The 17,189-nt window shown below is 30.1% G+C and overlaps 1 protein-coding gene across 1 annotated transcript; it reads left to right on the top strand.

The window, feature by feature from the left end:
- The first annotated feature begins 11,262 nt into the window (after positions 1-11,262).
- LOC130797347 (protein trichome birefringence-like 36) lies at positions 11,263-15,316 on the top strand. The gene is made up of 5 exons (XM_057659928.1): positions 11,263-11,608; positions 12,102-12,273; positions 12,857-13,038; positions 13,410-13,568; positions 14,774-15,316. The coding sequence occupies exons 1-5, from the start codon at positions 11,274-11,276 to the stop codon at positions 15,075-15,077; spliced, it is 1,152 nt and encodes a 383-aa protein (XP_057515911.1). The 5' UTR covers positions 11,263-11,273; the 3' UTR covers positions 15,078-15,316.
- The last annotated feature ends 1,873 nt before the right edge of the window (positions 15,317-17,189 follow it).

The raw sequence follows: 17,189 nt of genomic DNA on the forward strand, positions 1-17,189 counted from the left end.
CCAACTTACTTTCCTTCTTCAACATCACTCTTTTCACCATTGTTGTCTTCTTCAACATCACTATTTCCACAATTGATGAAGCTTAATTTTTTTTTTTAAAAAAAGAGGATTGTAATTCCAACTAATATATAACACAATTAACCCAAAAAAAATGATAATGAAAGATTTGAAAACGAAAATGGTGAAGATGAAGCATAAATACATACCTTTGATGGTCTTGTAAATGTTGAAGAAGATACATACCTTTGATGAGAACTAAGCAAATGTTGAAGATGGAAAGCTTTATGGTCGAAAATGGCGATTGAAGACTGAAATTCAAAGAGTTATTATATTGGGTAGTTTGAGGGATTTTGTCCGGAAAGAGAAATGGAAATTGAAAAAGTTTATGATGGGGTGTGATTACTTTACACGTATTTCAGTTTATTTTTGATTTTATTTTTGTAAAATTGAAAAGTGGGCCGGCCCAGTATAGGGCGTCTTTACCATGGACGGTCTCAACTAAGAATTTGTTGAAGGCTAAAAGTTTGAAAAATAAAGTTAAAGTAGTATACATTAGAAGTAACTCATACAATCTTATTTTAGCTTATAAATTAACAAGGAGCCATCAAAAATACCCTTAGTATGTTTTACACAAACAAGACACACAGGTAGCAACATCATATGGTATGATTGAAGATTTTTCAACTAATACTATTTTCAATGATCAACAAAAACATACAAGTTCACTAATTCAAGTATTCATTTCCAATATATAATTCTAACATACGTTTTAAGAGGTAATATCTAATCATACTACTATTCAACTGTATCACTATGATAACATCCTTATCACTTTAATTAAGTATGATTATGTATATGATTATACTCAATATAAATTTGCTATTGTTTGATTGATAATTATCATGTATTATCAGGAAGTGGTGAAAGCTTCTATAGGAGGACTTTGTTGAATTTTGTCAAAGTTCTTACATATTACGCAAATTTTTGTGAGAGACGGTCTTTTTAAGAGACCATCTCTAATGGGGTCGGCCCATTATATATTTTTTAAAATATTGTTAGTAGGCATTAAGAATGATGTAAGTAGACATTAAAGATATTGAAAGTAGGCATTAAGGATACAGTAAGTAAGCATTAAGAATCATATAAGTAAGCATTTAGAATACGGTAAGTAAGCATTAATCTATAATGGGCTGGGCTTGAGGTACGTCTCTCAAAAAGACGGTCTCTTAAGAGACTAGCTGTACATGTTATATGAACCCAAACAATAATCTATATAAAAAAAAAAAGTGAATCTACATCGTGCATGGCACGGGTATAATCCTAGTTTCTCTTATTTCTTGTGACATCATTTGATTTTAGGTCTAACAAAAGTTGATACGACCTCTTAATTTGATCTGAACCTAACGTATAATAAGTGGGTTTTGATTGAGACTTCTAACCCAATTAATTAAACGGATCGACCCAACCTAAACTGTTTATTAAATGGGTTAGGTTTAGGATTAAAATTTTAAAACCTGAAATAAACCTGTATAACTCATTTAATTAAACGACTTAATTCTGAGTTAAATCAATATCTATAACCTAAACTTAATTCATTTAATATTTTCTTAATTTTCATAGTAAATGCAAAATAAACGACTAACAAACAAAAAAAATCAATTAAGGCCTAAAAAATTAGAAGTAATCAATGTTAGAAACCTTAAAATGAAAACAAAAAACTATAAGCGGGTTAAGTGGGTCGAAATCCGGTCGACCTGATCTGTTGCAGGTTGGGTCAGGGTTGTGATTTTTAACCCAATTAACTAAACGGATTGAGCATGGATCTAGGGGTTTTTGACCTGTGTATATATGACCCAAACCCTAACTCGACCCAACATGAAGTTTTTGACAAGCCTATTCGATTTTCAACACTTATAGAATGAATTTCTTTTTTATTAAAATTCTCTAGCCTAATCTAGAATCAAAAGAATTACTTTTTCATTCAACGTGTCACCAAACGACATTATGTTTACTTGGACAAAGGCAAAGAGCCATGCCAAAGCCATTGTGGGCAATGCCTAGTGGTCGACGTGACTTTGCGCATTTGTTAAAGTAGTGGCCATGTTGTATAGTGTCACAATGCCAAACAATTAATCGTGATGATTTTCAAAAAATGTAAATGTTGCACTCTTGTAGCCTTTTGGTTTGGGTTTGGACTTCCCTTCCTGATGCAAAATCAGGGCTGATTAAGGCCTTGATTATGCAGAGATTAATGTGTAGCGGAAGCTTTGATCAATTACACACTCAAAAACAACAATTGATGATAAACAGAACACTCAACACACAAAAATAGAACCAAGAAATCCTTTCTTGGTTTTCTGATGATGATGATCAGTGCCTATATCAACGTCCTTATGCCAGCGATTAATGTAAAATGCCTTCCAGGTATTGTACCCACGGTTTCCTTGCAGAATCAATGATTGCTCCACAACGTTTGGCTCTACAAGGATCAAAGGATACACCGTATACCTTTGATGAAGTCACCGCCAACTTCAAAGAAGGAAAACAGAAACAAGTTTTCTGAAATTCCTCTACTCGTATTGAATCAAATGAAATCAAATGCTTGAACCACGTCTATTACATGGGTGAGGCCCTCCTTATATAGAGTCCTCAACTACCTTAACGGCTATATCCTAATCACACGCCTATTTAAAGAACACGTGTTAATTACAAGGCTTATAATGCGCCCAAACAGAAAACAAAAAACAGAAATAAAAATACTTAGACAAATTTTGACTCGGCAAAAACTGTCGAGCAACCCTTCTTCCACTTAGTCTCTAGGATTCTTCGTGGACTGTTAGTAAGATCCTGGACCCTTGGTGGCTTGGTCCATGTGCAAGGATGACGTCCCAAGCTTGTTCAGGGTCTAGATGGGCCGAGCTTGCACTCAAGAGACTTAGCAAGGTCTACTGGTCGTCAGAAAGTCCTGTGGCCTGGGTCCTGCTGACTGTTCCCATTTTCAAGTGTATACTGTTGTTCCTTGTTGTTGTCTTGGCTTCCTTGTTCCCAACACAGTATCTTGAGGTCATGTTTAGTCTTTGGAAAGCATCCTTGACCTGGTTCTGCCCTTCATGTACAATTGGCGTAGGTGACAAATTAGGAACATTGTCTTGTACTTGTGAGCTATTTGCAAGGTCTTGATCACTTGATGCATTTGCATCACTTCCCCCCAAAAAAAAACATTTTCCTCACCTTTAATTCTGTAAAAATTTCATTGGCCCTTTTTTCTATCTTAATCAATACATTACATGTTTGACCACATTTATCCAAATCCTGAAAATCCTTCTCTTGAGCGCTATCTAATTTTTGTATAAGATAGAAAAGGTGGCTGAGGTAAAATCTTGGAAGTCGGTGCCATGATCAAGATTGTGCAAACATGTCATGAGCCATGAAATAAGAGCACGCAAAACTAATAAAAATTATGTAAGAAAATATTGAACATAAATTTGTAAAATCAAAATTGAAACATACAGGGAGAAGAAATAATATTCAGAAGTTTGTAACCTTTTTTACATCATTTCACAAAATTGTTTATGACTCTTTTGAAAACTCAGTTACATTTGCAAATATGGATTATTTAAGCTAAAATATTTGTTTGATTACTCTGAAAAAGGTGGATTTGGCCCAAATCCTAAGGACACAAAAAATAAGAACAACCGCTTTCTTGAGACACTGTCTCTCAAGGATGCACCTCTTAAGAGGCCCAATCCAATGTAGCTTACTTAAAAAAACTAAAAGTTAATCACGTGTTTTATAAAGAAAATCGTTTTTTTCTCTCTCATGCACATTATGTTGAATTTCAAATTGAAAAATAACATTTCTTGAGTCATTTACCCCTACATTTATTCTCTCAATCATCAAAATTTAATCAAATCATCAAGTAAAATTCAATCAAATCGTCAACATAAGATTAGAATGGAAGATTTTGTCTTGAATTTTTTATAATTTTTCATCTCAAGTTCAATGCGAAAAGACACACGAAGGAAACCAAACGTGTGTGTGTGTGTGTATATATATATATATATATATATATATATATATATATATATATATATATATATATATATATATATATATATTTTTTTTTTTTTTCTTTTCAAATTGGTTCTTACAAATTAAATCTACTAATTGAAAAGAACTCAATTTCGATAATCAAAACACCAACTTGAATAAGTTTGACAACTAAATACATATGATTTATAATGTCTACTTACAGGGCAAGAGCAAACAATTCCGATGCCCTGTTTATTTTTCATAAGTTTCTAAAATTGGGGCCCTTCATAATTAAAAAAAAAAGATTGTCTTAAACTAAAATAAAAATTCAACACAATTTTAATTTCTTAAACTTAAATTAAGTTGTTAAAAATTAAACTTTCTTATTTAATGTTAAAATGAAAGAGAAAAAATAATAATAGATTGATGACTAATAATAGAAGTTTGAAGGATTGAAAATTATAAAAATAAATTGTTGATTATTTTTATAAATTAAGTTAGTGATAATTAATATTTGATGAATGTGTAAAACATTAAATGGGGTAAGAGAAAATATTTAGAAGGTAAAGAGTTGTTTTGCAAAGAGATAAAAAAGGAGAGAAAAAAATGTAATTAATAGGTTTTGAACATATGATCATTGATATATTAAGCAAAACTTCCACCAACTACTCTTATCCAATAGTATGTTATTTTACTAAAAGTTTTTAGTATGACACTCTTTAGGTTTGGGGACCCCGTGCGGTTGGGCATCTTGCACGGCCCCAAAATTGCCCATGTCTACTTATTGTTCCATTCAATAAAATAATTTGCATTGGGATAGATATTGTTGTTTGATGAAGATTCATCAATTGAACAACTGGTGATTATGTTTGTTGAAGAGAATATGATTGTTGATGAAGACAATAATATCATTTTCTTGTATGGAGGCAAACTAACTAATTATACTATTTAAAATTTCAACTTTATCATGCTAAAATACTAACTTAATTAAGTTAAAATACCAACTACAGCTCACTAAAATACTAACTTCACCATTCTAAAACACTAGCTTTATCATACTTTAAATATGTAAAAGACCAATTTCATCATATTATAACAAAACTTTTAAACTAGTTAAAATGCCAAATTTAACCTATTAAAACATCAACTTCAGCATATTCATATTAAAACACCAACTTCAACATACTAATACTATAACTTCGGCATACTATAACACCAACTTTATCATACTAAAACACTAACTTTAGTATACTAAAATACCAACTTCAGCATACTAAATTACCAAATGTAAACATTTAAAATACCAACTTTATCATGTTACAGCAAAAACCTTAAACTAATTAAAATGCCAAGTTTACCCTGTTAAAACACTAACTTTAACATACTAAAATAGTAATTTCAGCATATTAAAACATCAACTTCTACATATTATTAAAACACCAACTTCTACATATTATTAAAACACCAAATATTGCATATTTATACAATAACTACAGCATATTAAACACCAACATCATCATACTAAAATATCAACTTTGATATACTGAAAAACCAACTTGAGCATACTAAAACATCAGCTTCATCATACTAGAATACCAACTTCAGCATATTATATTACCTACTTTGGCAGATCAAAACACCAACTCCGTCATAATAAAATACCAACTTCAATATATTAAAAATCAACTTTAACAAACTAAAATACAAGCTACAATATACTAAAATAGAAACTTTAGCTTATTAGAACACCATCTTCAGCATAATAAAATACCAACATTAGCATATTAAAATATTTTTGTATTAAGTGTTACTTATAACATGACAACTTATTATCCTAAAATAACATGAGATCAAGATGACTTGATAAACAACAATGATGATAGTATTGGATTGACGGATTCTGTAAGAAAGAATCCTAATTGACTTATCAAAAATTGACATATTTAGGTTCCTTAAAGGAGTTACATCTCAAAGTCTTTAAGACCTTGAACAATTATACCTATGACAAGCAATAAGAGTAATTGGATTTAGTATAAAGAAAATAGACTAAAGAAAATAGTAAAAACTAAGTCATTGAAAAGTACCTGGTTTGTTCGTGTGAAGGGAAAACTCATCATTTAGCTCTTACAAGACAAATACAAGAATATCCTATGACGTCAAAGAAGATCAAAGTTGTTCCAACAACAAGAACTGATTGTAAAGCAAGGGTAAAAATAAAGTTGGATATTGCGAGTGGCCTATACTATATTAAGCAACATATAATCTTCCATACACATGAACTAACAAGGGTTGAATGGCAACATCTCCACAGATTTGAGTGGATGATTGATACATTTAAATCTTTTGAAGAAGCAAACATTAGACCTACCATAACTTATAGATTTTAGTCACAAGATGCAGGGGGAGATGAGTTTTTTGGGCGTATATTATCAAATCACATAAAGTTTCTCAACAGGTAACATAACATCATTTTTATTAAACTAGTTAAAATTCCAACTTTATTATGTTAAAATACCAACTGAACTTATTTAAAATCCCACGTTTATTACGCTTACCATTTTGACTATTTAAAAGCCTACATTGAAATGTTACAATACCAACTTTATTATGCTAAAATACCTACTTTATTGCAGGCTAAGGATGAAGGCTATAGAGGGGGAGATGCACAAACAGTGATTAGACAATTAATAGAGAAGACAAAGAAGGATTCTGAATTTTTCTACCATGTAAAGCTAAATGATCAGGGACAGCTTGCATCATTATTTTGGTGTGATTTTATGATGTGGAAAGGCTATATAATTTCTGGAGATGTGGTAATATTTGATACGAGTTATCGAACAAATTAATCAATATAATCTCATATGTGGTCCAATAGTAGTCATCAATAATTATTGGAGTACTGTTATGTTTGGTTGTGTATTTATAGCTTAGAGGAGGTATAGTCATTTGAATGGATTTTTGGACAATTTAAGAAAGTTATGAATAATAAGTTTCTAGTGTTAAGTTTCATTGATCAAGACTTTACAACAGCAAAGGCAATTAAAAAGGTAATTGAAATGTTTATTATCTTAATTTAATTAAGATACTAACTTAATTTAGTTAAAATGCCAACTTTAAGTAATTAAAATGCCAACTTTTATTGAACATCTAATGTATATTAAATCCTAAGAATTATCATCGAGTACTATAAATAGTAGTGGGACAAAATGTACTAAACATACAAGGTCCAAAGGGGTCAAAGGGAAGGACAAAAGAGTAATTGGAACAAAAATGTGCCTTTTCGTATTCTTTGATCAATGAGCAATGAATTCTATTCTTGTTTAGTTTTGATTATGAAGTTATAAGTGACTTAATAGTTGAATAATGCTCATGAATACCATAATCATAATGGTATTGATTGATGGTCATTATACTTGATCATCAATGGGTGATTAAATGTCCATGACCTTTTAGTATACATGAACTAATATAAATAGGGGCTTGGGGAAGGATGTCACTTACACCAATTTCTGAATTCTTATATCCTTGCTTTCTCTCTTACTTGTGTTCTTTCAAAGAGTTATAAACTTTTTATTAGAACTTCCAAAGTTTATAATTCATTAAACACTTTGTTGTTAAGTTTCATGGGGGTGTTGTGTTGTTTGTATCTCATTCTGAATTTTCAAGTCAAAACCCAATTATCTTTGTGGGGGAAATATCACAAAAGGAAAGTGATTACACGCCTACAACAAGTATCAAGTTTTCGGGAAACGGTTGTCGTTACAAAGATCATCTTCAAGTTATTTCTTAATGCTTTTGTGTAAGTGTACTTTAGCCATCAACAAAGGAAAATACAAATTCCCATATTGTAATTTGCATTTGCATTATTATTTCTAAATAATTTTAATATATTATTTTAAAATACCAATTATAATAACTCTCTGGTAAGATGCATGATTTTTTCAATTCTCTAGAAGAATTGAGCAAATGAGGGAGCAAGTTAAGTGTGAGATCGATGTGATTAGGGTAATAAACAAGGAGGAAATCATTAGTTAGCTTAATTAGTTTTAGGTTTTTTTAACCTAGGTTTAGTTTATTAATGGTTTAGGTTATGGTTTAAGTGGTGATGATTTGAGAAATGCAAGGGTGTCATAAGGTTTATAAAAGTAAAGAAAAAGTGTATAAATAAAAATGGAGGACTTGTAGTGAAGTGACTTAATATAAAAAAAATAAGCAACTTGTAATGAGATGAAGGGCATATAGCCAAATTCAAACACTTTTCGTAATTTAATTTTATCAAGACAATACTTGGAATCATTGTAATAAATTGGGGGAACGTTTTTAATTAAGGGTATATAGTAATTTAATGGGAAAGTAAATTTCTTTAAGGTTCGACATTTGTACAGGAAGACTTTTTAACTTCAAATAAAACAGTTAGATATTGAAATATACATAGCATGGCAGCCATAAAAACACAAAATATCATTATTCTTTTGTTTTATTTTTTTGTTTTGAGTTTGTAAGTTGCAAATTGCTAAATAAAACTTTAACAATTATGCTAAGATTAATAAAAGATTATCATATTTTTCATCTTTCGAATCTCAAAATATTAAGATCTCACAAAGCGAACAATTGAGCTCTTGACCTGACCTGACCCTAATTTTAAGGGTATGAATACACTTTTTTTGGACCCCATAGATCCGGGTCGGATCTGGGTCCGTGACCTTAGGGTCCGAGTTCGGGTTCGGGTTTAGATATTTGAATTTAGTATTAGTTGTTACAGTTATGTTTTACATTTGGTGACCTTTTATACGAATTACGATTTGAAATTTGAGTTCTTCGGGTAAGTAAATCCCGTAATGACCTGTCTTACACAGCCAATCAGTAAGGTTTTTACAAAAAGTCCTTGGTTTGTTTACAAAATCAAAAATTTATCCATAATTGATACTTATAAAAGTCATAATTTTTATTAAGTTTTGATTTTATTTAATGCTCTCATTCTCTTTAATTAAGAAAGTTTTAAAATTTTTGCTTTCCTCTCTCGCTCTTCAACTTTCTTATCTTTGGTATTATTTTGCTATTTCTCTTTTATTAACATAATCAAACGTTTCTAGTATATTAAATTCTTAAAGTTCACATTTTTGTCTTTATTTTAATTATAGTTCAAAAATGACAAATGAGAAAAAACAATAATTTATTAATTATTAACTACATTTATACTTTCTTTCTTCCATAATAACACAAGATTCTTTTTAATTTTTTTTTTGACTTTTTGACAAATATTAAAAGATCGAGAGAGCACTAACATACAACAATTATTATCTTTTTAATATATATTTCATTTTATTTAGTGATTACTGAAAATATGTAAGTGCATAATTGTTTCAAGATTCATAATTTATAATTGAGTATTGCCCCTTGAGATGTTCATTTTGGTCATTATATGAATTTCGGATCATGTGTTTGAGGTCGATTTAAAATCGAATTTTATGTCCATATTAATTTTTATATAATTATAATAAACCTAATTATATATAATTCAGTTACATGATTAAATAAATATGAAATCATCGAATCTATTTTGAACTTTAACGTTTGTTCCACTTTTTCCTGAAGTCACGGCAAATAAAATTGCGCTATCTAAGCTAAACATTTTTCTAACCAAATGCTTTTTACCAAAAACATTGTCCACTTGGCATCCATTACTGAATGATTACTAATTACTAATTACTAGTTAGTATTTCAAGTGAATAATTAAAACCAAGACACTGCAGTAGATGTTGCTTGCTGCTGCCGCCTATTTTATTCTGTAGAACTTTTCCAATGTTAATATTGATCCAAATTTAAAATTCCAATTCTATTTGTGACTTTTTATTATAAGTCTTTGAAGTAGACACTTTAAATTTTAAAAAAATTTAATTTTAGTGAATTACGATTATTAAAGTATCAAAGTCTATATTATTAAGGCTAAGTTATTATTGACTAACTCAAATGACCTTTGACCAGCCTAAATGATCGTTGACCATTATTAATCACCTTCAACTTTTGTTGACCATCCATAATCACCTTTGACTTATGTTGAACAATCATAATTAATCACCTTTGACTTTCATAATTACCAATGGTAATACCTATGTATTAGCACTTTAACGTTGTGTGTACCCACTATACCGTTTTAAAAAGCGGACGTCACGATTATCCTTATGGGTAATTCTTTTAAAAATCCAGTCGAAATAAATACTTATTCGCCTATTTTCCGGCACGTAGGCCAGAAAAGATATTTAACTTCATTTTATCCATCATGGGATAACTTTTTCGGAAATTCGGTTGAAACAAGTACTTATTCGCCTAATTTCCAGCAAGTAGATTTTCGAAAGGAAACCAAAACAAACCAAGATAAGACAATGCAAAATAAATTTAAAGCCAATAATAACATAACCAAAAAAAATTATATAAATTCAGGCTAATTATTTACCACTTCCATTATTCTAAATTACTTGTAATATTTGCACTATTTACTCATCATCTTTTATTGTGATTAGTTTTTATCTAATAGTATAAATTAAAACATAGTCAAGTAAGATTTTATTTGTTTTGTCTCAACATAAAGATTATTGATATTATATTTTTTATAATTAAATAATTTGAATTAATGTATTAAACTGCATAAAAATTAGATGTAGCAGATATACTGAACATAGTAATTATATATCCTAAATAGAAAAGCAAAAGAGAGACGGACATAAAGGAAGTGAGCAATGAGCATAATAATGTAAACAGAACAGGGGGCATTCAATTCCAGCGCAATTAATGGCAAATTGGCAATTGACCCAAGTAAGAACTTGAAAGCATGAGCTTTTTTAATCCGATTCCATTTGGAGTAGCATTTTGTATGTATTTATTCTAGTCACTTAAGAGTCTGTTTCTTATTTGAGGGGCGTATTTTAAGTCTAACTTATTAAAGATTAACGCCTACTTATCATATTTTAACTATCAACTTATATTATTCTTAATGCTTACTTATCGTATTCTTGATGCCTACTATTAATAATTTATATGTTTACTTACGTCACTCTTAATGCATACTTACAATATTTTAAAAAATATATAATGAGACGGCCTAATTAGAAGTTAACTTTTACAGAGATCATCTCTCACGAGAATTTGCCTTTATTCTATATATATATTAATATATATATATATATATATATATATATATATATATGTATAGAGAGAGAGATAATAGATGATACTCAAACCTTATGCTTCTACAAACTCAAAAAATGAAGTTTACATTATGTTTCATATTATTCATAATTAGTTGGAGCATTTTGCATGTAAATTCAACATCAGACTACGATGAGGAAGAAAGTTGGCTAAAAGAGGAAGACCAAAGTCAAAACCGGGTACCGAATTGGAAAGGCAGGGGCGGGTCGTGTGATTATACAGTGGGAAAATGGGTATTTGATGAATCATACCCACTTTATGAACCAAGCTGTCCTTATCTTAGCTCGGCTGTAACTTGTCTCAAGAACGGACGCCCTGATTCTGACTATCAAAAGTGGAGGTGGCAACCTTTCCATTGTTCTATCCCCAGGTATACATGTATATGTGCCTTTTATCTAGGAAAATTTACCTAGTACAATCAAATCTTTTATTTATTAATCTACGATAATCTAAATTTTTTATTAATCATAAATAATCTGAAATTCTTGATCACTTAAGAACATGTTGCCCAAATAGTAAAAAAATCAAAAATATTAAAAAATAAATTTTAAAATAAAAAAATAAACTAACTCAATTTCTTTTTTAAATTTTTTGATTTTGTATTGCTTAATTTTACAGACTTTTTTTTTATTATGTAAAATGACTTGTTGTATAGGTAAAAGATAATTTGGTGCATTCTTAATGAACATCTTTTATTATTGAGATTATTTTCGGGAAATCAGTAAAAAATTGAGTAATTTTTTCTTTATTTTATTCTCTAATTTGTTTAGCACATGGAATTTCAAGAAGAAAATACTAGTTTGGCTTAAGAAAAGTCCAAGTCTTTTGTTTGTTTAATATACAAATATATTTGTATTTTGAAGATTTGATGCACTCGAATTTCTGGGAAAAATGAGGAAAAAGAGAATAATGTTGGTAGGAGATTCCATAATGAGAAACCAATGGGAATCACTTGTATGCCTTGTGCAAGGAGTCATTCCAACTGCTCATAAGAGAATCACTTACAAAGGTCCGACAATGGCCTTTCATTCCCTGGTAATTAAAATTACATCTCTTCCACTTTTATATATAACAAGTATTTAAATCATTTAATAATTATGCACGGATGTTAAGTGTGTAAATTATGTAAATTTAATTACGTATATTTTACGCTATAAAATTTATCAAATTTGGGTGAAATGTAATGATAGATATAAACAAATGCTAACAATATGCGATTGTAATAGTAATTAAAGTGAAAATATTAAAAAAATAAAACTATTATTATTTTGTCCAAAAAAGTGAGAAAGAGAAAGTGTAAATAAAATTTTAAAATTTATTTATATGAAAAATAAATTATTTTTAGTGAGATTTATTTTATAAAATATATTCCTCCTATCTAATAAAAACACTTTTAAACTAAGCTTGCAAGAAATTTTTTTTTAATAAAAGAAAATATAAAAAGCTTGAAATTAGGGATAAAGAAAGGATATTTAATTCTTACATTCTTAAAGTTAGAATACTAGTAGATAAACATTATAAAAAATCATTAAATAATAAAATGATGTGAATGAATTAATTATACTCCAACTTTAAGAATGATGATTAATTAATTAATAAAAATGGTGATTAATTTCAGGATTTTGAGATGTCAATAGAATTTTCATGGGCACCATTATTAGTGGAGCTAAAAAGAAATTCAGAAAAGAAGCGAGTTTTACATCTGGATTTAATAGAAGAAAATGCAAAATATTGGAGAGGGGTTGATGTATTAGTATTCGATTCAGCACATTGGTGGACTCATACAATCAATACTAGAACGTAAGTTTTATTTCCCCTTTAAATTTTTATTATATATTTTTGAGTTGGCACTTTCTGATATTTTATGAATCTTAAGTGAATTAAAAAAAATAAATCCTCTCTATAGAGGGTTGATTTTAAACTTTAACGAATATTGGAAAAATAACAGAGATAGACCCTAAATATTATAATTATCATTATAAACGTAAAAGTGTTTATTTGATAAGGAAATTAATCATAAATTGCAAATTTTTAAGTGTTTATTTCATCAACCAAATATTTTAGATTTTAGAGTCCTTTCTAACTCAAGGCCCTATGTAAATGCTTATTTTGCCTATAGTCAAAAACAACTCTGGTTGACGCTTAATTAATTCTAAATGACATGCTTTCAGGTGGGATTACTTCATGGAAGGAAACAGGGTAATTAGCAATTTAAATCCAATGCTTGCCTACCAAAAAGGACTCACAACTTGGGCTAATTGGGTTGATTTTAATTTAAATCCTCGCAAAACTCGTGTCATTTTTCGTACCATGTCACCCAGGCACAACAGGTAAACTCTGAAATTCGCTATAGCATAATATGACAAAAATAGTAAATTAATATTAGTAGGGTCTTGAGGAATAAATTCAATCAAAAATTTAAAACTCATGGTTGAAGCTCTAAGATATCTTATATATTTTAACACGTCCTCTCACATTAGAGCCCATTGGGATAGAATTGTGAATGCGTAAAGGCTGGTTGAGATTCGAACCCGTGACCTTTTATCACGTTGGCTTTTGATACCAGTTAAATTAGGCTGAACTTATAGAAAACGTCAGCATATTAATGGAGAGACACGGGGTGCACACACTTCATAAGCCAAGGTGATATGTACCATCCTAAAACTATATGGCAATGAGAAGGACTTTAATAACTTTTAAAATGTGCACACCATTTTCAATTTGTGGATGAGTGACAAACCATCACAACACCCCCTCACATGTGGACCCCGTCAAGTTCATATGTGGGAGTAAACAATTAGGGTAGGAACGCCATTTTTTCGAACCTACCGTTTTTTATTTTTTTGATCGAATCAAAGATTCTGATACCAGTCTAGGAACCAACTCAATTAAAAATTTAAGCTTATGGTTGAAGTCTCAGAATATGTTATATACTCTAACATAGGGCCAAAGCAAAAATTTATAGGCTCTATTTTTTTTTAAGATTTGTTTTAATATGAGACCCTTTATTATATCAAAAGATATAAATTTTCCACTTTAAGAAAAATAATTTAGGATGCATTCTAACATTATATTTTAAAATTACTTCAAATATAAAAAAGTTTATAAACAAATCACTTAAAAAAGGTTGCTCAAAACCCGACATAAATAACACCACAATGTATGTGGCCCCTTATTTTTAGAGACCCTATGCTGTCGGCTACTTGGAATGGGCTAAAAACCGACCCTGAATACTAGCATTGTTTCATTAAGTTTGTAACATCAAAATTTTGATTGTTAGAGTTTATTGGAAAATTGTAAGGAAAATAACTTATATGTGATTCCACATCGAAATTTATTGGAATGAGCTTGACTAACATATAACCTTAAAGGGTTACTTGTAGTTACCAATTGGTTTTTAAATGAAAGGGGTTTAAGGGTAGTCATTTTTTTGTACACAAAATGCAGCAAACTTAGTTAAAAATGACGATATCATTGATTAGACGGTTTGATTAAGTACGGGAGCTTGATAAAATGTTGTAATTAAAAATGGCAGTGAAAATGGTTGGAAATGCTACAAACAAAAGGAGCCACTATTATATTTCAGCCACCCACATATTGCGGAACCAATAGTTGTATTAAAAGAAGTATTAAGAAAGATGAGATTTCCAGTATATTTGCAAGATATCACCAACATTTCTGGGCTTCGGAGGGACGGTCATCCATCAGTGTATAACAGAGACATGGCTCAACAACAAGTGAACCAAAACATTAGAGATCATGGCTCTGATTGTAGTCATTGGTGCCTTCCTGGAGTTCCTGATACTTGGAATCAAATGTTAACTGCAATTCTCTACTGAATTTTAATTTTTCCATGTTTTCTCATTTTTTCATCTCAGAAATTTATGTCTAATGAATGCAACTGGCCTGTTTTCCTTGACTCCATCTAATTAAAAGGGTGACATTTATTATTACTTTAATATAAGAAATTAAACAAAAGACCAATTTTGTTAGAATGTAGAATAAAATTAGATTCAGACTTGTAGAGGCGATATCCTTTTGTTTCTGACTGTATCCAATGAATATGCAATTTTCTCCATTCTCATCGAGCTTTTCCCAATTCTCTTTCGGGATGTGGGCATAAGCTACGCATCCGAACACTTTAGGGTGCTCTACTCTTGGCTTTCTCTTGTGCCAAGCTTCATATGGTGTTAAATCCTTAACTGCTTTTGTGGGAGATCTATTGAGGATATATACTGCCGTGTGAACAGTTTTGGCCCAGTATCTTTTGGGTAGATGTTTACCCTACATCATGCGCGGGCCATCTCTGCTATAGTGCAGTTTTTCCTTTTTGCCAAACCATTTTGTTGAGGTGTACGCCTTTAATTTCTCCTTCTTACAGAAGCTGTTGAATTCGTTGCTTGTAAATTCTCTGCCACAATCCGTTCTAAGAATCTTAAGAAAATGTCCACTTTAATTTTTTGTGAGGGCTTTGAATTGCATGAAATGGGAACAAGCTTATGATTTTTTCTTTAGAATTATACCCACATCATGCGGGAGTAGTCATTTGCGAACAAAAGAAAATATCTTTTTCCGCCACAAGACGGATTCTTCGTAGGACCCCAGATATCTGCATGAACAAGCTTTAGAGGAGCCTTGACCCTCCAAGATGCGGTAGAAAATGGCAATCTGTGCATCTTGCCATATATACAACTTTCGCAAATTTTCTTTCATTTTTTATTGATGATAGTCCAATTACCATTTCTTTTTGTTTTAATAGTTTTAGACTTTTAAAATTTAGATGTCCAAATCTTAAATGTCATAATGTGGATTCATCATTTATTGAGCTTAAAGTCAAGTTTTCTTCAAATGACATTTTTAATGGGAATATTTTATTGGGAGCCATTTCGACAGTTGTTATTATGTGACCCTTATTTTTATCATAAATTTGACATTTGTTATTTTTAAATTTAACCATATATTCTTTTTTAATTCATTGGCTTACACTTAATAAATCTTGTGCAATTCCGGGAACATAGAAAACTTCATGAATTAATTTTGATGAGCCATTTTTTGTTTTAAGGGCGATTGTCCCTTCTTCGGCGACATCTTCTTTTTTACCGTCACCAAGTGTGATGTGTGTTTTAACATTTTCGTCAAGAGTGACAAAATAATTTTTATTGCCAGTCATGTGATTTGAACAACCACTATCAATATACCATATGTCACTTACTTTTTCTTATGCATTCAATCTAGTGTAAAATATTTGTTCTTCGGAATTATTGTTTTCTGAATAGTTTGCTTTTTCTTTTTGTCGATACCAACAATCTTTATCGAAGTGAATGTGTTTTTTACACCTCTTACATTTATACTGACAATCATTAGTATTGTGGTTAATTTTCTTACATAATTTACATTAAAGGTTAGTTTGATTATTTGATCGACTCGCTTGATTTTTAAAATTTCCTCTCCCCTTCCTACGATTAGTTGATGTTTGTCCTTTTTCATAATTTTTACAATGACCATTTTTATTTTCACTATTAGAAAGTTTTAATTTAGCTTGAAAAGCTTGTTCTAGTGGTTCTTCGTTAAATCTTTTTAATCTATCTTCATGTGCAAGTAGTGATCCCATTAGTTCGGGTATACTTAATTGAGATAAATTTTTCTTGTTAACTTCTTCTATTGTCGTGGCAATAATGTTATATTTTTGTGATAGACTCCTTAATATTTTTCGAATCACATTCTCATTTTCTATTTTACCACCATTTGATCTTATTTGATAAATTGTATTAGTGACTCGGTCAAAAAAAGAATGTATTGTTTTATTTTCTAACATTAGTAAATTATCAAATTCTCTCTATAGTGATTGGAGTTTAAAAAGAATTACCTTTTCGGAACCTCTGTATTTTGTCTCTAGGATCCTCTAACCTCCGTAACTGTTTTTGCGGGCATGATCATTGTAAGTATTGCCT

The sequence above is a fragment of the Amaranthus tricolor genome, chromosome 12 (genome assembly GCF_026212465.1).
Source record: "Amaranthus tricolor cultivar Red isolate AtriRed21 chromosome 12, ASM2621246v1, whole genome shotgun sequence".
Classification (NCBI taxonomy): domain Eukaryota; kingdom Viridiplantae; phylum Streptophyta; class Magnoliopsida; order Caryophyllales; family Amaranthaceae; genus Amaranthus; species Amaranthus tricolor.

Bases quoted from the DNA above. Each gene is read 5' to 3' on its own strand.
- LOC130797347 (XM_057659928.1), top strand. From the start codon at position 11,274: ATGCTTCTACAAACTCAAAAAATGAAGTTTACATTATGTTTCATATTA. The intron at 12,274-12,856 runs GTAATTAAAATT...GATTAATTTCAG, and splicing joins CAATGGCCTTTCATTCCCTG to GATTTTGAGATGTCAATAGA. The intron at 13,039-13,409 runs GTAAGTTTTATT...ACATGCTTTCAG, and splicing joins CATACAATCAATACTAGAAC to GTGGGATTACTTCATGGAAG.